The 21,975-nt window shown below is 48.9% G+C and overlaps 1 protein-coding gene across 1 annotated transcript; it reads right to left on the bottom strand.

Annotated features, from left to right (window-relative positions):
• Positions 1-1,249: 1,249 nt before the first annotated feature.
• On the bottom strand, positions 1,250-21,945 carry AFMID (arylformamidase). Its single transcript, XM_029927743.1, has 11 exons — positions 21,841-21,945; positions 20,181-20,271; positions 7,239-7,343; positions 7,109-7,157; positions 6,633-6,718; positions 6,466-6,538; positions 6,183-6,280; positions 5,810-5,888; positions 5,551-5,692; positions 5,254-5,358; positions 1,250-2,108 (listed from the first exon to the last, which is right to left on the bottom strand). The coding sequence occupies exons 1-11, from the start codon at positions 21,898-21,900 to the stop codon at positions 2,046-2,048; spliced, it is 951 nt and encodes a 316-aa protein (XP_029783603.1). The 5' UTR covers positions 21,901-21,945; the 3' UTR covers positions 1,250-2,045.
• Positions 21,946-21,975: the final 30 nt, after the last annotated feature.

Raw genomic sequence — 21,975 nt, 5'->3', positions numbered from 1 at the left:
TTCTTGGAAACTTTTTCTTTTTTTAAAAAAATTAGGTAGGCTCCACGCCCAACATGGGGCTTGAACTCATGATCCTGAGATCAAGAGTCGTATATTCTACCATGCTTCACCTACTGAGCCAGGCGGGTACCCCGGGAAACTTTTTATTGTATGATTTGATTTATTTCTAAAAATATTTATTCATTTATTTTGAGAGAGAGAGAGAGAGAGAACAGGGGAATGACAGACAGACAGAGAGAGAGAGAGAGAGAGAATCCCATGCAGGCTCCCTTTGTCATGCAGAGCCCATCTTGGGGCTCGAAATCATAAACCATGAGGTCATGACCTAGGCTGAAATCAAGTCAGATGCTCAACCAACTGAGAAATCCAAGTGCCTTGCCATTAAAAAAATTTTTTTTTCTGTTTGTTTATTTGGGGGGAAGAGATGGAGAGAGGGAGACACACAAGCCAAAGCAGGCTCCAGGCTCTGAGCAGTCAGCTCAGAGCCCAACATGGAGCTCGAACCCACAAACCGTGAGATCATGACCTGAGCTGAGGTCCAGCACTTAACCGACTGAACCACCCAGGCGCCCCTACGCTGCTGTTTTTAAAAAGCCATAAAAGGGGCGCCTGGGTGGCTCAGTTGGGTAAGCCTCCAACTTCAGTCAGGTCATGATCTCACAGTTCGTGGGTTCGAGCCCTGCATTGGGCTCTGTGCTCATAGCTCAGAGCCTGGAGCTGCTTCAGATTCTGTGTCTCCCTCTCTCTCTGCCCCTCCCCTGTTAATGCTCTATCTCTCTCTATCTCTCAAAAATAAATAAATGTAAAAGAAAACTTTAAAAATTAAATAAAAAGCCATAAAAATAGTTATCCAGTCCACAGTCTATTTAATATCTCTTATATTAAATTACTTATAGTAATACAATTATTGTATTAGATGAAAGACGTTAAAATTTCCCCCAGTTTTGCTTTGTTAACTGCTGTTAGCCTGTGTATATCCCTCGTGTTTTTTTCTACATCGTGTTTTTTTCTACATCTATAAACATGTGTATAGTAGGTCACATGCCCATACATAGGTCTATGCATCATTAAACTGTTTTTTTATGTCTTTATTTTATTTTGAGAGAGAGAGAGAGAGAGAGAGAGAGAGAGAGAGAGAGAGAGAGGCAGAGAGAGAGGGAGACACAGAATTCCAAGCAGGCTCCAGGCTTTGAGCTGTCAGCACAGAGCCCGACGCGGGGCTCGAACCCACACACTGTGAGATCATGACCTGAGCCGAAGTCAGACGCTTAACTGACTGGGCCACCCAGGCGCCCCAGTATGCCTCCTTTTTAAAGTGAAAATAGCATTAAGAGGTGGTGACCAGTTTTGTTCCATCTTTTGCTTACTGTAAGGCATTTTGCTCTAACAGGGCGTAACCTAGGGACCGATTCTCTGCCGAGGTGTGGAGACAGCAGGTTTTTGTGCCAGCAGCCACGGGGTGTCTCATGAGGAATTGGTTGCAAATGTTAAACAAAGTTCCACAGTTTGTGAGTCATTTCTTTTAAAGATCTGGAATAAATTCAAGGTACTTCTATAATGTCATTCTCATATGCCTACATCCTGAAAGCTTTCTGAATATTTTAGCGTTTCCAATGACATACTACATTTAAATACTTATGACTTTTTTTTAGGTTATGATTTGGAGGGGCGCCTGGGTGGCTCGGTTGTTAAGCGTCTGACTCTTGGTCTCCGCTCACGTCATGATCTCAAGGTTTGTGGGTCTGAGCCCTGCGTCGGGCTCTGTGCTGACAGCCCTGACGCCACTGGAAATTGATTTCTTCGTGTGCATACAGATGCCTCCGCGCGTCTAAGCGGTCTTTGTATTATTGAACTGGAAATATACTGGATCAGTTGTTTCTTGTGGTTTTGCTCTCACGCCTGAATCAATTGGAGGTATCCGGATGAGCAAAAGGCCTTGGAGATTTTTAGTGGCGTTCAGAGCACGTGGAGGCGGTGCTGGGCGTGGAGAGAGCCAAGGCTGGCGGGAAGGGGATGCCCGTGTGCTGCGCGGAGGAGCTTCCCCATCAGGTGCACGCTGGTGGGGGTCCAGCACTGTCGGGTTCCCGGAGGACTGTTCTCAAAATCATCTGCAGCAAAAAGAAAAAACACAGAAGCCTCAGGATTGGAGAGGCTCTTGCAAGACCGGCTCAGGAGGAATCTGATGAAAGAAACGAGCTGCATTCTGATCATAGAAATGTCACTTACAAAGACAGCTCTGTCCCATCTCTCCTTTGAAGGGTCCCGAATAAGCTCTCAACCACACGTAGATTTACCTCCAGCGCAACATGTGGTTTTGTATGACCCATGAGCTAAGAACGGCTTCTTTTCAATGGATGAAAAAAGATGGAAACAATCTTTTCACAACATGGGTACAAATTACATAAGATCAAGTGTCAGCATTCATAAATAAAGTTTTATTGGCACACAGCCACCTTCCTCATTTAGGAATTGTTTGCGGCAGTGTTGAGAAGTTGTGTCAGAGACTACATGGCCGCCCAAACCTAAAATATTTATTTCTCAGATTTTTCAAGACATGTCACTTATGAGCACTTGTTTTCCCACAGTTAGAAAAAAAAAGTAATACAGGGGCGCCTGCGTGGCTGTCAGTTAAGTGTCTGACTCTTGATTTAGGCTCAGGTCATGATCTCACGACTCATGGGTCCGAGCCCCGCGTCAGGCTCTGTGCTGACAGCGTGGTGCCTGCTTGGGATTCTCTGTCTCCCTCTCTCTCTGCCCCTCCCCTGCTGGTGCTGGCTCAAAAATAAGTAAATGTTTTAAAAAATGTTTTTAAGTAATACATGCTCATGTTAGCAAATGTGTAAATTTTTTAAACGCATTTGTGATACCCCTGATAACTGGGTTTTTCATATGCGTCCATATGCCTCCAGGGGTCTAGCTGCGTATGCGTTATCGACCTGAGAACATACTGGATCAGTTGTTCCTTATGTTTTTGCTCTCACATCTGAATCAACTCGATGTATCCTAACTAATTTTCACAAACTGTATTCTATTACCTGATATGTCATAATTCAACCTCACTGGGACATTTAGGTTGATTCCAAGTTTTGAATATTAATAAAGTTGCAAAGGCTATCTTTGTGTATTTCTTTGATTATCCGGAAGAGAAATTCCAAGCAGAACGACTGGGCGAGTGGGTTTGGGTCCAGGTTGCCAGGCTGTGCCCCCACCGGCAGAACTAGAAGGGACCCCCTTCACCATCTCTCCTGCAGTGCTGGGGCATAATTATCGTTAGAACATTTTCTCTTCGTTTTTTTTTTTCGAATTATTTTAGACGTTTATTTATGCATTTTGAGAGAGACAGAGACTGTGTTAGGGAGGCAGAGAGAGAGAGAGAGAGAGAGAGAGAGAATCCCAAGCAGGCTCTGTGCTGCCAGTACCAAGTCCGACACGAGGCTCAAACACGAAACCGTGAGATCACGACCTGAGCAGAAATCAAGAGTCAGACCTTAACCGACTGAGCCACCCAGGCGCCCCTCATTAGAACATGTTCAATGACAGGGGCCACCTAAGTGGCTTTAGTTGATTAAGCCTCTGACTCGATGTCAGCTCAGGGCTCATGAGATAGAGCTCGAAGAGGGCTCTGTGCTGACCGCCTGGAGCCTGCTTGGGATTCCCTCTCTTTCCCCCTCTCTCTCTCCCTCTCTCTCTCTCTTTCTGTCTCTGCCCTTCCCCCACCAATACATAAATAAACTAAAAAAAAAAAAAAAGAATATTTTCAACGACAGGTGGGAAAGGACTGACATTTTATGTCACATTTCTGATGTCACTGGTATAATCTTCCCCCATGTTTACTGGCCATTTATATTTTTTTCTTAAACTCTCCCTTACTCTTTATCCATTTTTTTCTATCTATATCTATTTCTAAATAGAAATAAAAACAGTTCTTACTGATTTGAAAGTGCTCTTTATACAGAAAGAATATTAACTATGTGAATTAAAACTGAATGCCATGGGGCTGAAGAGTCTGACTTGGGCTCAGGTCGTGATCTCACGGTTCATGGGTTCGAGCCCTGTGCCGGGCTCTGTGCTGACAGCTCGGAGCCTGGAGCTGCTTCCGATTCTGTGTCTCCCTCTGTCTCTGCCCCTCCCCTGCTCGTGCTCTATAAGTCTCTTTCTCTTTCAAAACTAAATATTTTTAAAAAGTTAAAAAAAAAGACCCTGAATGCTATCACAGCCTTACTGAGGCAGCAGCTGATTAAAACGGAAGCCAATCAAGAAATCACTTTCCTGGGGGCGGGGGGTGCGGGAAGCAAAGAAGAGAGAAACGGGTGCTCTGCAGCTGCCAGGTCTGTGGCAAACAGTCTCCCCAGTTTACTCCTGGACTTTTTTTTTTTTAATTTATTTTTGATACAGAGAGAGACAGAGCATGAGAGGGGGAGGGGCAGAGAGAGAAGGAGACACAGAATCTGAAGCAGGCTCCAGGCTCTGAGCTGTCAGCACAGAGCCCGACGTGGGGCTCGAACCCACGACTGTGAGATCTGACCTGAGCTGAAGCCGGAGGCTTAACCGACTGAGCCAACCAGGCGCCCCTACTCCTGGACTTCTAAGAGAATTCTCCATGTTGAAATTGTAATGCTTGATTTTTAAAAGGATTCTCCATGTTTAAGTTGTAACAAACATTGATGAACCAAATCCACCCATCTTGTCGGATTTGGGGTTGGCTTGGCCTTATGCTTCCACACAGACTAACGCTTTCCTTTGACCCGATCAGCGCATCTCCCTGTCTACACTGAGTGCCGTGCAGCTCCACCTGGGGGCCCAGGCCCAGGCTCTGCCCATCACCTGGGGCTCTTTCAAAAAATTTTTTCTTTTAATGTTTATTTTTTTTTGAGAGACAGAGAGGGAGCAGGGAAAGGGCAGAGAGAGAAGGACACACAGACTCCAAAGCAGGCTCCAGGCTGTCAGCACAGAGCCCGACACGGGGCTTAAACCCACGAACCCCACGAACCGGGAGATCTTGACCTGAGCTGAAGTCAGCTGCTTAACCGACTGAGCCCCCCAGGCGCCCCCCCCCCCAGGGGCTCTTTCAAAGCGAGGTGAAGTAGAGGAAGCCAGCAGGGGACTCAAGTCCTACCTTTGGGTCCCCAGCCTCCGGGAGGCCAAAGACCCAGCGAAGTGGCCCCTCCGGGTCCCCCACCCTCCCTCCTGCCTGTGTGTTTGGGGGTGCGCAGGCCGGACCCGCGCTCTCCCCCGCGAAGGGAGGTGCCGCACCTTCGTGAGCACGTAGTCCTTCTGGGTTAGCTTCCAGATGATTTCAAAGTGATCCACATCGTGGAGTTCCTCAAACGAGGCGTCCCACCCTCCTCTGCACAGGGTCTGGGTTGGGAACAGGGCAAAGCAGAGGCCTGAGGCCGCAGGGTGGGGGCGCGCCCATGGGCTGCGGGTGCCTGCTCCGCTAGCCGGAGTAGATGGCTGACAGTCTTGGGGTCCCTTTGGGTGAAATAGAGAGGAAGGTAATGAGAGCGCATGACCCCCGGCCTCTGGCCAGAAGCGGGGTGCTGGGGGTACCTGATGAAATTCCCTGGACTGTTGGGAGAACTCGGGGGAGTCGTGCTGGCCCACAACCACCAGCACGCGGCAGGCGGGGTCCACGGGCCGCGTCAAGGCCGCCTCCAGGAGCCGCTGCGGACTGTTCCTCTGGGCATCCTCCCTGATGCAGGGGGTGGGGGGCAGGCGTGGGTCAGGACGGAGAGAAGCCTGTGCATCCCCCCCCCCCCCGCCTGGTAGGCTCAAGCTCCCCTGGGGAAGGAGGGGGCACGTGGCTCACAGGGTCATGCGGAGAGGGATGTTCTGAGAGGTGAACACGATGGGCTCCAGGTCATAGATCCCGCTTACCAGGAAGAAGCCTATGGGGTTGAAGAAGTCAGAGGGCCCGGCTGCAGGCGGGGCCAACGCTCCACCCATACCAGGCTTCATGCAGGCACCAGGTGGGCCAATATGGGGCCAGCCCAGCCTCCAGGGCCAAAGGGGCAAGACCAGGATAGGGGCAGAGAAGGAGCAAAGACAAGCCCAATTAACAGGGCTACCAAGCCCCAGGCCAAGCAGTTCATGGCTGTTGGGATTTTGTGCGGCCGGCGTGACCCTGGGGCCCATCTGGGCAGGGAGCAGGCTGCCCGACCAGCCTGCAGTCCCATGGAAACCTTTGATGTTGGGTGTGACTCGGTGCTCGGTCCAGTTGGCCAGGAGCATCATGGCGGCTAGGTGGGACCCAGCTGAGTGTCCGCACAGGTAAATCCCCCTGGGTTGGGTCAGAGCAGAGAGCCGGATTTGCACTGTTTCCCAAACGCATCAGGTCAGTATCGAGGAGTCCCGGTTTGCCTTCTGCTCCACAGGCCAGAGGGAGCCGCTGGGCTGTGTCCAGGGGGCAGAGTCCACCGGCCTCCCACACTGTGGGACAAAAGGAAAATCAGCAGTGATACCCACTCATTGCATGGATATTGCTTCTGGATACACACGACGCTCCGGGTCACTTGGTCTACCATCTGGTCCAGGGTGCCTGCGCAGAGAGCATGAGCTGGGTCGGGATCCGTCAGGGGCTCCCTCTCTCCACAGCCCACCAGCCTCCAAACCTGCAAGACCATCTTGACTACCTTTGGGGGCCAGGTCATAACCCACGATCGCCACGGCCACTCCCTGTGCTGTCAGCGGGTTGACCATGAACGCTGATGTGTCTTTACTGCAGAAAGAGACAAAAATGTAATTAAGGATCCCGAGGTGAGATCATCCACGACTCCGGATGAGCCTAAACCCCATGACTGGTGACATCATAAGGGAAAGGCGGGGATGATGTGAGACACGGACCCAGAGACTGGGGTGACGCGGCCGCAGCGAATGAAAACCCAGAGCCCCCAGCCGCTGGAAGATGCGGGGGTGGGTTCCCCCCTGGCGCCTCTGGAGGGAGCAGGGCCCCGCCCACACCGTTAGCTCAGACTTCCGGCTTCCAGAACCATGAGAGAATGCACTCCGGTTGTGAGCCATGGAGTCTGGGGCCGCAGCCCGCACGATCTCATACTCCAGGGAAGGGAGGCTCTCCCTTCCTCCCTGGTCACCCAACCTCCCCACTCACCTGCCACTCTGCCAGTACCCGCCGTGAATGAACACACAGAAAGGCAAGGCTGTAAGACAGACCAAGGGCGTGGAGGCTGAGGCCGGTGCCCGGCTGAGCTCTGCGGCAGACGGCCCGCCCATTTGCCTACCTTCAGACGCTTGCTCAGGAAAGTAGATGTCCAGCTTCTCCCCCTCGCCGTCCCCGTAGGGGACATCCAGCAGGCATCTCCTGGTGGCCTGGGCCCTCTTCGTAGCTGTTGAAGTCAGATGCTCAGGTCATGATCTCACAGATTGTGGGTTCAAGCCCCACGTCAGGCTAGGTGCTGACAGCTCAGAGCCTGGAGCCTGCTTCAGATTCTGTGTCTCCCTCTCTCTCTGCTCCTCCCCTGCTCATGCTCTGTCTCTCAAAAATAAACAAATGTTAAAAAAGATTAAAGAAAACAGTGTACAGAAATACTATATAGCCTGATCAGTGTGATCTTTGTGGTACTGAACATTGGTGCAGAGAGACATGAACTTGGGATCCGTATCCCTGGAGGTGTCCGAGTCCCCAACCCTGGGGGCCACAGAGGTGGGGCCAGAAGGAAAACAGTGCTCCTCTGGGCTGGATCATTCTACGACTCTAGAAGGGACAAACCCAGTAGGTAAAGATAGTTTGAACAAAGTAGGTTTAGGCAAGTGAGCATAAACTAACTGTTAAAATAGGCCGTCTCCATTTCAGAGACCGCTCAAGGTCAAGAGAAATAATAATGATGGAAGATGCCAAGTGTCCCCCATAAGAGACCAGGATGCCTGTGCAGAATAGGCAAAGTGGCTATAAAACCAGTTTTGCCATCAGATCATGTCTACGGACCCCCCTCCCCAGTCCCCCGTCCTGAGAGTGAATGGACCAGACAAGGTTTCTTCGGAGAGCGCTGTGCGCTGGGTGCTGTGTGCCTCTGCTCCCTCTCTGGTGTTGGGCGACGGTGGGGGGAGACTTCCCATCTCCTAAAGCGACCAGCCGCTCAGAGAGCCTGATGTGTGACTCCTACAAGGGTCTAATGATTGGAACAAAACAGGCTCCCCGCGTGTCCCTGTGCCTGCTGCACTGGGCAAGCTCACTCTGAAGGACGTGCTTAACAGAATGGATCTATTATTAATTAGATAAGTTTTTTTTAATGTTTATTTATTTTTGAGAGACAGAGCAGTGCGAGTGAGGGAGGGGCACAGAGAGAGAGGGAGACACAGAATCCGAAACAGACTCCAGGCTCTGAGCTGTCAGCACAGAGCTGGATTTGGGGCTCGAACTCACAAACTATAAGATCATGCCCTGAGCTGAAGTTGGACGCTCGCCCGACTGAGCCACCCAGGGGCCCCAGTTAGATAAGGTTTAATTGATTAGAACCGTGAGACTGTAAGTGAATCAAGTATATTGCATCTGTGATTATAATCTGACAGTTTATTAAGAATGTAATCATATCATGTAAATCGTGTTTAAATGTTTAGAGGGATTTAATCTCTGAAAATTATGAGCTAACTTGGTTATGAGCATTAATTCAAAAAATATGTGGATGTCATTAATTTTTCTTATGGGGGGCAGTATATTTGTATGGTTAAACACACACACACACGCACACACACAAGACTTCCCAGGGGCGCCTGGGCGGCTCAATCAGTTAAGCCTCCAACTCTTGATTTTGGCTCAGGTCATGATCTCACGGTCTTGAGATTGAGCCCTGTGTCTACAATGACAGTATAGAGTCTACTGGGATTCTCTTTCTCTCCCTTGCTCTCTGCCCCTCCCCAACCTCTCCAAATAAATAAACACACATTAAAAAAAAAAAAAGGCTCGGGGCCCCTGGGTGGCTCAGTCGGTTGAGCATCCAACTTTGGCTCAGGTCATGATCTCACTGTTCGTGGGTTGGAGCCCCGCGTCGGGCTCTGTGCTGACAGCTCAGAGCCTGGAGCCTGCTTCCGATTCTGTGTCTCCCTCTCTCTCTGCCCCTCCCCTGCTCACACTGTCTCTTTCTCTCTCTCAAAAGATAAATTTTAAAAAAAGCATTAAAAAAATAAAGAAAAGATTAAAAAAATAAAGGAAAAGGCTTTCCAGTGAAACGTTCTCTCCCAGCCTCTCACCCACCTGCTCTCCAGGCCCCCTGCCAAGGAGACCACCGTGACTAACACGGATGTAGACCCTCCCAACCTTTAGGCCAAATGGCAGCATATTAGACACGCCTCTGCCCTGCCCACTTCACGAAACGTTTCTTGGAGAGCCCTCCCCATCCGCACAAAGCTTCCTTTGAGCTCCCCTTCTTTATAGACTGTGGTCAGCATTTCATCCCGCGGATGAATGCTAATGAGTTATGCCAGTTGCTCAGGCCAAACAAACCGCGTCCTATCATCAGGAAATTCTCTCCGTGGGTCTCCTCCCCACCTCCGCCGCGACTGCCCTTCCTGGGTCCCCCTCCCCTTCCCCTCACTTCCCGCCCACTTGCACCAAATGCCCTCGGGCCACAGGTGTGAGCCAGGGGCGGGTGCGCCGTGCCCTTTCCCTCCCAGGCTCACGTCCATCCGCGACCTCTGAGCTGGCTCTCGCTGCTGTGACCAAACACCACAGGGCTCCCGGCCTCTCCAGGGAGGCCAGTGGCCGGGTGTCTCTTCTGAGAACCCAGCCAGGCGGGGACCCCGTCCTTCCGACCTCATTTCACTGAGTCACTCCTGATGCAGCCACACGGAGGGTTAAGGCTTTTGGGGAGGGCACAAAGATTCAGTCCCCGGCATCTGGCACGCCACCCCCCAAAGTCCGGGGGCTCTACAAAATCAACTCTGCCTGCCGGCACACCTTCCTCTAGGGGCCGCCCCTGGCCACCCTAACACCCACCATCCCCCACCCGCCTCCCCTGCTCCTTAGGTCCACAGCACTGGTCCCTTCGAACAGACTACAGCATTTACTTTTGTCCTACGTTCATTGCCATCTTCCGCTGCCCCATTAAGAATCACAAGGGGCGCCTGAGGGGCCCATTAGTTAATCATCTGACTTCGGGGTTCAGGTCATGATCTTGAGATTCACGAGTTGGAGCCCCGCGTCGGGCTCTGTGCTGACAGCTCAGAGCCTGGAGCCTGCTTCGAATTCTGTGTCTCCCTCTCTCTCTGCCCCTCCCTACTTGTGCTCACACTCTCTCAATCTCTCTCTCTCAAAAACAAATAACCATTAAAAAATTTTTTTTAAAAAGTAAAGACTTGTGTTTCTTTCAAGAAATCAGGGCATGGGAACCTGTAAGCTACTAAAGTCTCAGGCTAGCTCCCATTTCTGTCCTGTGTCTCCAGAGTGGCACACCATGACTGTCACACTCGGTGAAGCATCTGGGCCGTGGAGCGGGGGACACAGACTCCTCGGAGGAAGTGAGAGGAAGCAGCTGGCGTCTCCCCCCATCAGGGAAAATCGGCTGTTGGCGAATCTGCTTTGTTTCGTCAGACTGCACAGAACCCTCAAGATGGCAGTTCTCTAATCGGAGACAACTCAGCTGGAGGAACAGGCTCGAGGGGTTTCCTTCTAGCACATCCCAGCATCCTCCTTGTTTCAACAGATGTGGGGGTGGAGCTGTGCCCTGGGCTCCCCAGAGTCCTTCACTGGGCCCAACTCTGAGCCGAAGACATCCCCACGCATTCGATAAATATTTGAGTGCGCAGGGAAAGCTACATGAGCTTGGGGGAAAACCTATTTGTCATAAGGGGCAAGGGCTACGAAGAGTGTGCCGCCCATGACCTACAGAGACCTTTAGAGGGATTTAGCAATTTCTCTCCACGCCGTGGACAGCTGTAAGGTGCCATCCGTCTCCCTGTGTTCGATGCCGCAGCCAGGCAGGGACCACTGACCCACTTCTTGGATGCATAACATGAGCTCAACAGAAGTGGGGGGTGGCGGGGGCTTCAGGGGCAGGCAAGTGAACTAGAAGAATGTACGCCCAGGCTTGGAGCCGGTCTCCATGTACAACGTTGACATTTTGTTGGCCATGGACAGGTAGCATTCATTATTAATTTTGATTTAAGATATATATATATATATATATATATATATATTGCATTTAAATATTATTTATCTTTGTGTTGGTCAGCTTGGGCTGCCGTGACAAAATGCCGTAGAATTTGGGACTCGAACTCACAAACTGTGAGATCACGACCTGAGCCAAAGTTGGACGCTTAACTGACTGAGCCACCCGGCATCCCAATGTGTGTTTATTTTTGAGAGAAAGAGAGGGAGAGAGTGTGGAGAGCTGCCAGAAGAAAAGAGATGTGCCTTGACCTAAGATCAGCCGCCTGCAGGCAGGACAGTGTTCTCACTCCCAGCTCAAGGCTGGAGACAGTCAGGCAGGGCTTTCTTATCGGCTCCCCAGGCGCTGTGTTAAAACTGCAGTTTCTGTTCCTCCTTTACCCTAGCCTTTTCACGTGACCCTGTTTCTTAGCAACTGACCTACACTTTCTGCCCTTTATAAGATGTATGTGGGGGCGCCTGGGGGGCTCAGTTGGTTAAGCGTCCGGCTTCTGGCTTCAGCTCAGGTCATGATCTCACTATTCGTGGGTTTGAGCCCCGCGTCAGGTTCTGTGCTGACAGCTAGCTCAGAGCCTGGAGCTGCTTCAGATTCTGTGTCTTCCTTTCTCTCTGACCCTCCCCTGCTTACACTGTCTCTCTCTGTCTCTCAAAAATAAATAAAAAAACATTAAAAAAAAAAGATGTATGTGTTTTCTCAATAAATGAGGCTTGATCAGAAACCTTGTCTTGCCTCCATTCCCTGTGCCCCCTGCCCTACCCCATTCTTGCCCCCTCCCTCAGGACCTGCTTTGACTGACCTGCTGGGTGGGTCAAGTGGCGCCCGAGCAGGGACCTGAGTATGAGGGACCCAGTGAAGAACACCGATGGAGGAAAAAAGAGAAGAAACAAGAGAAAAAGGTAGCTACTGAAGTTTAAAAGAAATTATAAAGAGTCGACTGCACGGGAACCTGCTGCGTAGCCCACGGCTCAGGTGAGTGATCGATGATTCTAGGGCAGGAATTAAGCAAATGGTCTAACAGAGACCCTCAGGGCACAGGGAGTAAAGGTTAAAAAAAAGCAATTATTAGAATTTTTTCAGTTCCTCCATGAAGTCTGTCCTTAAGTGTTTTTCTAAATGTAAATAGAGATAAGGAAAGTGAGTAAAGTAAAGAGATTGCCCAGTTAAGTGTTTTTCTAAATATCGATAGAGATTAAGGAAAGTGAGTAAAGAGATTGCCCAGTTGACTGTTTTTCTAATGTGTTGGTCTTATTTGTAAAATCTCTGTGGGAGGGAATGTAATAGCCTCTGGTGTGTGAGTGTGAGTGAATGTGCGGCTCGGTTTGGCTTGCCTGCCGAGTTCGAGTTTGTGGCTCCACGGGTGGGTACCCTTAAGGTCCCCAGAAAGCCTACGGAGTCTGAGTGGGCTTGGTCTGCGATACCGTGGTGAAAAGCATATGGTCTATGGTGGCATCAGAATAGTTTCCGATCCTAAGTCACAACGCTGAGTCCGCTACAGCTAAGCTTCACCTAAGCTCCTTCGGGATGCGGCCAGACAGGCATCTGATTGGTCTCCTTATTAGAGGGGGCACCCTACCCTTTGTTTGTCTTTGCGTCACTGTATCATAAAAAATAAGGGATAAGAAATAAGGGATGGGCAATACAGAGTCTGTTCTACTTGTTTTGGGTTGCTACAACCCGCCCCCCCCCCCCGTAGAGATGGGCAGAGTTGGAGTGATGGATAGGTCAGAACTTGAAAAGTTTTGAGCCATATGGAGTCTGAAGAAAGAGGACTCTATATAGATTTTCCTCCACCCTAAAAATGGCGCCAGTAATCTGTAAGAGTCACCTGTCTGAACCTCCGGAGGTAAGCTAGTTTATCATCTAAATTTTAAATGCACATGTGCTTCTTGTCTGGGGTATCAAGTGGAAGGCTGGACATAGCATTACTTCCCACCCCGGGATCGCACCGAGACGTCGGTCGGCCCTTTAGTAAATCTGTGTTTCTCTGCCTTGTGGAAGTGAGGGCTTCTCCCTCATTCATTTCCCAGGTTAATGGCTATAATTGGAGCCAAATATTGTTGGTCTACCTCAGGACAGAGACCTGAAGGAATATTTCCCAGCAGCTGCTGAAAACTCATTTTGTTTTGGGGAGAATTTCTTCTCTTCTCTGGACTGACATGGATTGCCTAATTCTACTGGTCAAAACAAAACAAAACAAAAAGCTTCAAGCCTGCTCCTCTGTCTGAGCTGACAAAATTTTAAACTGGGAATTCTCCTTCTTTGTCCCCGGAGGAGCCTCTCATCTTGCTCTCCCTTCCCCTGCCCCATTGCCCAGGGCAACCAAAAGGCCATCAGGTTGCCATCTGCTGGGTGGGGGGAGGCCAATTTACATAACACCAACTTCTCCCTCTGCCTTAGGGGATAAGAAACAAAAGACCACAAAAATCAGGTTTTTGCACCAAATTTCGAGGTCAAAATCAACTATAGGGAACAAAATGTCCTACTTGGGCTCAAGCAAAACTTATTCAGTGTTTAAGTTTGTTGGTTTGAGATAAAAGCAAAAGCTTATGTTCTATCTGAATCTGCCAAAAGTCAAATAGGTTCTTAAAACGTCTGCTCCAATTTTTAATAAGTGTATGTTAAAAAGATGGTGAATTTGGTCTGTTCTGTAGTTTTCATGAGTAATTGTTAAAATCGTTTTAAAGGGTCTTGGTAACTTAGAACGTTTAGGTTTTACTTGATAATAAATTGAGATTAAATTCATTGGCTGTCTAACACGATAAAAAGTAAAGCACAAGCCACAACTAGTGATTGATATATTGATACAGGATGAGATCTGTAGATGCTTGGGTTTTTGATTTGTGGCAAAACAACTGGGGATATTTAAAACTGTTAAAAATCTGCTCTGCACTTAATTGGCTCATAAATTTACCGGCTAAGAAAAGCTCTGGTTGGTTACTAGGGTCTCATTTGGAGACTAAGGTTCACACTGATAGAAAATGAAAAAAGCAACCCTATATGCAGAAAATTGGGGATATGTAAAAAAGCTATAAGAAATAAAAGTGCATTTTTGTTAAGAGTAAAAGAAAGTAATTTTGTCCTCCATGAGATTGGTTGTTTGGAAAAAAATGGCTTTGGGACAAAGTTTAAAGGCAGAGAAAAGTTATAGAAGGTTCATAAAAGGAAATCATTGAAAAGGAATTTTATATTAGATAAATGGAATTTAAAGGTATATTGGTATAAGGTTGAAATTCGGCTTTTCTCTCTCACAAAAGACAGTTTTTCTGGACCTATGGCCTGCTCTTGTTAAGACTATGTAAATGAAGGGTTTCTCTTTTGTTAAAAAGACAAAAGCTATCTTTATCAGGTCTTTGATTGCTTGGGTTAAAAAGGAGTTAGGTTTTGCTAACAAATCCCAAAGACAAATAAGATCTTTTATTGCCACTTTGGTTAAATAAATAAGAGTTTTCAGATTAGTAACAATTTGTAATTCTATTTAGGATATGCCTTATAACCTCTTAAGGTTTTAACAAATTTCCCAGTATTCAAATGGTAAAAAAGTCTTTAACCAATTAGGCCCTTTCATTGAGGATGCCAAGTTACTTTAAAAAGCACTCTAGTACAATAATACACCTTAGGTCATATAGCATGGGTAATGCTGCAACTGCTCATATATGTGTGCAGTTCCTAAAGGCTTAATGTTTTGGTACTCTTACTGCCCCTTCTTGCTACTAAAAACCCGACTAAAACCTCAAGCCGAGAAGCCCAAGGTTTTGGCTCCTCCGACGCTTATTGGGTACAACCTGTTAACACCCAAAAACCCATGCTTACACTCTGGCTTGATGGCAAAAAATTCTACGGCTTGATAGACACGGGAGCAGACGTTACCATTATTTAAAAAAAAAGCCTGGCCTTCGCAGTGGCCTCTGTGGCCTCCCTTAACCAACCTTAAAGGCATAGGTCAAAACGAAACCCAGAAAAAAGTGCAAAGCTATTGTGCCGGCAAGATGCAGAGAAAAATCAAAGAAACATTCAACCTTTTGTGATTCAAGGTCTTCCTGTCAATCTATGGGGGTAAGACCTCCTAACTCAGATGAGTATTATCAGGTGTAGCCCAAATAAAATCATTACAGCACAGATGCTAGCCCAGGGATATAAGCCAGGAATGGGACTAGGAAAGTATAAGGAAGGCACTGCCCAACCTACAGAATTACAGGGAAATCACCAAAAAAAGGGATTAAAAAATTTATCATAGGGGCCATTGAAATTCCTGTACCCCATGCAGATAAGATCACTTAAAAATCTAATAAACCTGTGTGGGTTGATCAATGGCCTTTATCTGTTAAAAAACTGCAAGCAGCACATCAGCTAGTGCAGGAGCAGTTGGCTGCTGGACGCATAGTAGAGAGTAATTCTCCTTGGAATAGCCTATATTTGTCATAAAAAAGAAATTAGATAAATGGAGATTATTGCAGGACGTTAAGGCAGTAAACAAAACAATGGTTCATATAGAAACGCTCCAGCTGGGGCTTCCCTCGCCTGTGGCTATTATTTGCAGAACCTCTCTTACTCCTACAGCAGTTTTCTGGCAGAATAACCCCATTATGTGGGTGCATCTTCCCTCCTCGCCTGCCAAGGTCATCTATCCTTACTGTTCGGCTGTGGCAGACCTTATCATTCTAGGGAGAGAACCAAATGTAAAGTACTTTGGCAAAAAGCCTGATTCCATCATACAACCCTACTCAAAGGACAGCTCGACTGGCTTTTTCAGGTTACTGATTGCTGGCCTATTGCGTGTGCTTCCTGTTCAGGAAAGTTAGACAACCATTCCCTACCTGACAAACTCCTACATTTCTTTAATACCCATGAATACATATTCCCAACAGAAACCTCTCGACAGCCACTATCACAGGCCTTAGTGGTCTTTACTGACGGCACCTCTGCTGGCACTGCGGCCTACACTTTTGAGGATCAAGTCATAAGCTTTCCACCCCGTCCACTGCTGCTCAACTGGCGGAGCTACATGCAGTTACTGCGGTCTTCTCTGCTTTTCGTGATAAACCTTTTAATTTATACACAGACAGTGCTTAGATAGCTAACTCTGTACCCTTGCTAGAGACTGCAGCCCAGATTAAACAAAGCTCCGGGGCCGCTCGTCTCTTTATGCAACTTCAGTCTTTAATTCATGAAAGAAAAAAATCCCTTTTTCATTGGTCATTTAAGGGCCCACACTGGCCTTCCGGGTCCTCTGTCTTTGGGCAATCAAAAGGCTGATTCAGCCACGAGAGGAATCTATAATATCACACGTCCCCAGGATACAGGACTAGAAGCAGCCTCAAGAGCTCACGCTACCCATCATCTCAGTGCCCGCACCTTAAAAATTACGTTCAAGATTTACCATGAACAGGCACGACAGATCGTAAAACAGTGCCCTTCTTGTGTTGTGCATTTACCTGTTCCTCATTTGGGAGTAAATCCTCGAGGACTAGTGCCTAATGCCATCTGGCAAATGGACGTCACACACATTTCAGAATTTGGAAATCTAAAGTATGTCCACGTGAATGTTGATACCTACAGCGGCTTCCTATATGCTACCTTACAAACTGGAGAAGCAGGAAAGCACGTCGTAGCACACATGCTTTCTGCCATATCAGTGTTAGGGGTTCCAAAACAAATAAAAACTGACAATAGACCAGGATATACTGGGACTGTGTTCTCTAAATTCTGTCAACAGTTACACATTAAGCACATTACCGGGATCCCTTATAACCCACAAGGACAAGCTATAGTAGAACGGGCACATCTATCCTTAAAAGATACCCTTGAAAAGATAAAAAAGGGGGAATGGTACCCCACCAAGGGATCTCCCAGAAATCTTCTGCATCATTCACTCTTCATTTAAAATTTTTTAACTTTGGATAAAGAAGGACGCTCAGCTGCTGAACATCTCTGGCACAATGAGACGCAAAGAACTTTTGCTACTGTCCTTTGGAAGGACCCCTTGGATAATAAGTGGTATGGTCCTGACCCCGTCTTGATCTGGGGACGAGGAGCAGTGTGCATCTACTCATGAGAAGCAGATGCGGCCCGATGGTTGCCGGAGAGACTAGTAAAACAAATTGATCATGATGCTCAGCTTTCCAGGGAGGAAAAATCTCCTTGAGAAAAATCTTTGTCTCTTCTTGCAGGAACCATGTTCGGGAAATGGCAATGCCTCCTTTGGATGTCCAGGATCCTAGGCCTGGTAAGCCCTGTTCAAGGTGGATTTGGGGACCCCAATGCTGCCAGGCAGCTTGTGCAACAAAAGTATGGGAATCCCTGTGATTGTGCAGGGGGAACTGGAGATACTTTGCCCAACTGGATCAAAAATAAATATGGAACCTTAAGCAGTAACATCCTTTCAACAATTGACTGTGGCTCTAAGACATTGTACCAAGTAGCCAGAGACTCTAATACCAGAGGTAATCGATGGCTGTTTTACTGTGTAACCAAACCTCGGATCATCCCTAGTGTAGATGGCCATCTTGAGTCCTGTCCGTGTACCACCTTTTATGAGTCCATGCATAGTAGTTGCTATGGTTCAGTTAAGCAATGTATGAACAAAAATGATAACAAAACATACTTCATGGCCCCACTTGGTCGGATTGCCCATGCTCGTGTAACTGACAACCACAAAATGATGCGGTCTTCCTGCCAGGGCGTGGTGGGAAAACCTGTTTGTTGGAATATGTCCCCTCCCGTTCATATCTCCGACGGAGGAGGACCATAAGATCAATATAAGATGGCCAAAACTCAGGATAGAATTCATAAAATATTAGAGGAATTAAACCCTAAGTTCAATTATCACCTTATAGCACTCCCTGGACCTCAGGATTCTATTATAGACTTTTCTGCCTTTTCCATCTGGGAAAGCGCCCACAAAATTCTAAGAACGCTTCTAACCCTTCGCTGGCACAAAATTATTGGTTGTGCCTAAAAATGGGGGTGCCTGTATCTGTGGCCCTCCCTCAGCAACACGACCTTACATTCAGCAATGCCTCCTGTGTCATTATCCCACCACTGCTGGTGCAACCTGTATTATTCCATAACACCACTTGCCTCTACTCGACCCACTGCAACGACAGTTTTGGGATAGACCTAGGATTTGCCTCCTCTTTCGCTAATTGCAATATCACTCACAACTACACATCCCCTACCTGCTCCAGTAATAACACTGTTTTTGTGTGTAGCAATAATAGAGCTTATACTTACCTCCCTGCCGACTGGACGGGGCTATGCACCCTGGCCTTCCTTCTCCCGGATATCGGTATTCCTGGAGATGAGCCTGTCCCCGTGCCCAGTTTTGATTACATATCCGGCCGACGTAAACGGCGGTTCAAATTGTCCCCTTACTGGTCGGCCTAGGGCTGGCTACAGCAATTACTGCAGGATCTGCAGGACTGGGTGTATCCATGACCCAGTACAATAAGCTCTCTAGGCAACTAATTGCTGATGTACAAGTTCTTTCCAATACTATTCAAGACATCCAAGGTCAGGTGGACTCCTTGGCAGAAGTTGCCCTACAAAACAGACGAGGCCTTGACTTACTCACCTCCGAGCAGGGAGGAATCTGTTTGGCTTTACAGGAGCGGTGCTGTTTCTATGTGAATAAGTCCGGTGTTGTCAGAGACAAGATCAAAACCCTTCAGGAGGACTTGGAGAAAAGAAGAAGGGAGCTTGCTGATAGCCCCTTTCTCACTGGATTCCACGGACTTCTGCCTTATCTTCTGCCCCTCTTAGGACCTATTCTGGGGTTACTGATCTTGGTATCTCTGGGCCCTGTTCTATTCCATAAGGTCATGGCATTTCTGAGGCAGCAAATAGATGCTATCAAGATGCAGCCTATCCAGGTCCATTATCACAAGCTCCATCTGGCTGATCAGGAGGCCGATGAAGAGCTGTATTATGGCAAGAGGCACGGGCTGGGTAGCCAATGACGAGTAAGAGGGGCCTTACCATCCTGTCAACCTAAGCCAGGCTGCTCAGGCATAGGCTTCTGGGTGTGCCCAGGACGGGTAAGAAGGATTGGCAGGCCCCCAACCTAAGACAGGCACAATCCTTTCCTTGCCTAAAAAGCCTTTTTTAAAAAAAAAAAAAAAACAGAAAAGGGAGACCTGTGGGGAGCTGCCAGAAGAGCAGAGGTGTGCCTCGGCCTGAGGTCAGCTGCCCGCAGGGCAGGACAGTGTTCCCACTCCCAGCTCAAGGCTGGGGACAGTCGGGCGGGGCTTTCTTCCTTTCTTTTTTTTTTCCCCTGATTTCATGAAATGAGATTTTTTTGGGGGGGGCGGGGCTTTCTTATTGGCTCCCCAGGCGCCGTGCTAAAACTTCAGTTTGGTTCCTCCTTTACCCTAGCCTTTTCACGTGACCCTGTTTCTTAGCAACTGACCTACACTTTCTGCCCTTTATAAGATGTATGTGTTTTCTCAATAAATGAGGCTTGATCAGAAACCTTGTCTTGCCTCCATTCTCTGTGCTCCCTGCCCGACCCCATTCTCGCCCCCTCCCTCAGGACCTGCTTCGACTGACCTGCTGGGCGGGTCAAGAGAGAGACAGAGCATGAGTGGGAGGAGTGGCAGAGAGAGAGAGAGAGACAGAATCTGAAGCAGTCAGCACAGAGCCCGACGTGGGGCTCGAACTCACGAACCATGAATCACAACCTGAGCCGAGTTCAGATGCTTAACCACTGAGCCACGAGGCGCTCCTCCTACTTTTCATAAAGAGCAACAGCATCCCATGTTCAGCCAGCTGGGAGGCATCCCTTTTGTTCACTCCTCTTCCCTGTGCCACTGTGGCATGTGGCCTTCCCGGCCTGGGCACTGTCAGCCGAGCAGGGGAGGAGGTGGAACCTGGCCTATTGGGCCTTCCCTGCCTCCGGCCGTCCCGTGGCGAGGGCTCCTGGATGCCTGGCCCTGAGCCAAAGAGGCTTGCTTGGTACCTGAACTTTGGGACCTGTCCCAAGAGCTCCCTCCTGCCCCCAGCATTCTGAGCCACTGTCACATGCCAAAGTCCACCCACGGCATCCAAGGGGAAGGCCCCCATTACCCTCATCCCCTATCTGTGAGTAGGTCCTCAAGGCCTCCTCGGCTCCCCGTCGGGTAACCCATCTGCTGGGGCTGTACTGCTTCTCCAGCTCCTATGGAACACAGACAGAAGTTTCCATAAGGCCTTTGTTCTCCACACAACGTGCCCCCACCCCTCCGAATGCCTGCCTTGAGAAGCCCCCTCCCCAATATCTCAGGCTCTAGAGATGCCCTCGGCTTCCTTCCAGCCCCCCCATCCCACTTCCCACTCTCCCCCTACACCAATTAATTAGGTATTTCAGACACAACATCGCAGGGGCTTTCAGATTTATGGTCTAGAGCTATGGCCATGCTTTTAACTAGTGGACAGCCTTAAAGGGGAGATAAGGTCCTATAAAAGGTGTTCTGGTTAATGCCACCGTGGGCACCACTCCTACTGCAGGAGGCCAGGGAGCTGGGGAGGCCACCGCAGAGAAAGAGGCCACAGTTCTGATTGCAGAAGAGCACAGAGCAAAGGTACAGAGCTCAGGAGGGGGAGAATCAAAGGCCAGTTCGGAGCAGCCAGACTGCTGAAACACAGAGGTGGGGTTGGGGCGCTGGGGGCTGGAAGATGGAGGGTCTCACCTATCAGGCTAAGATGTTCAGACTTCATGCAGAAAGTAACAAGAACCAGGTTTTGGAGAAAAAGCCCAAAGGCAAGGAGAACGAGTGAAGCCCAGAATGGGAAATTGGAAGACGGGTGGCTTCACGGAAGGGTCTTGGGCTCTGGAGTCAGGTTGAGTGCCTTACCTGCTCCATCACGTATAGGCTGTTTTACCCTGGGCAACTTAGAGTCTCTGGGTCTCGGTTCCCACATGGATATAATGGGCACAAGAGTAGCCTCACAAGGTTCAAGGACATAATGCATGTGACTAAAGTAAAACTAACCATTCAAACGTGAGTGACTACCTCCTCGAGTTGATTGAGGTTCTTGGCCAGGGTTCTTTAGATTTGTACAATCTGTGTCTGTCGGACATTTACAGCCACACGTTGTGACTGCTATCATCATTTTTACTGTTCTTATTTATGTACAATGATCATAATGCAGTGGGTTTCTGAGAGTCCTCTGATATTGTAGGCAAAGTGCTGGGTGTGTGACAGAGAGACGGAGACAGAGATTGGGATTTCTTGGGGGGGGGGTCAGTATCCATAACTTATCAGATTCTCAGATGTATCAGTGACCAGGAAAAAAAGAAACAAACACCCAAAACAAACTACTGCGCACCATGCATGCGGGGGAAACTAGTTAGGAAGCGACAGTTGAATGATGATCACAACACGCGTTTTGCCAGCGTGGTTTCCAGCTCTCACAACCACCCTGCAGTAAACACGGGTCCCCCCTGCCCCTGCCCCCCGCATCCGACAGCGTCTGGCACATCCTCCCCCTGCATTGTGAGACCTTGAGCTTGAGGTCGGGATCGGTGGTTCCCTTTATGGATGTCAACACAGCTTCGGACTTTACCCTTAACAGCTTGCTTGCGGCCAGAAGCAAACGAGACCACAAGCTCTGGGAGCAGGCTCGCGAGCGCTCACCGGCCGCCCAGGGGTGATAGGTCTACGGGCTCCTAAGCTCCCTTCCGGGAACTGCATCCACTCTCCACGCTGCCCAGCTCAGCCCCAGCCGCCGCCTGCATCCCGCCTACCTCCTTCGACAGCTTCTTCCAGGGAGCCTCAACCCGGTGACATCGGCCGGGGACATCCATCCCGCCGCTACCGCTGGACGGCGCTCCCTCGTCCTTTTCAAGGGGGCGGGCGGGCCGGGCGGGGCGGGGCGCGCT

Source organism: Suricata suricatta, chromosome 17, assembly GCF_006229205.1.
Source record: "Suricata suricatta isolate VVHF042 chromosome 17, meerkat_22Aug2017_6uvM2_HiC, whole genome shotgun sequence".
Classification (NCBI taxonomy): Eukaryota; Metazoa; Chordata; class Mammalia; order Carnivora; family Herpestidae; genus Suricata; species Suricata suricatta.
This window is presented reverse-complemented; position numbering and strand designations above follow the sequence as displayed.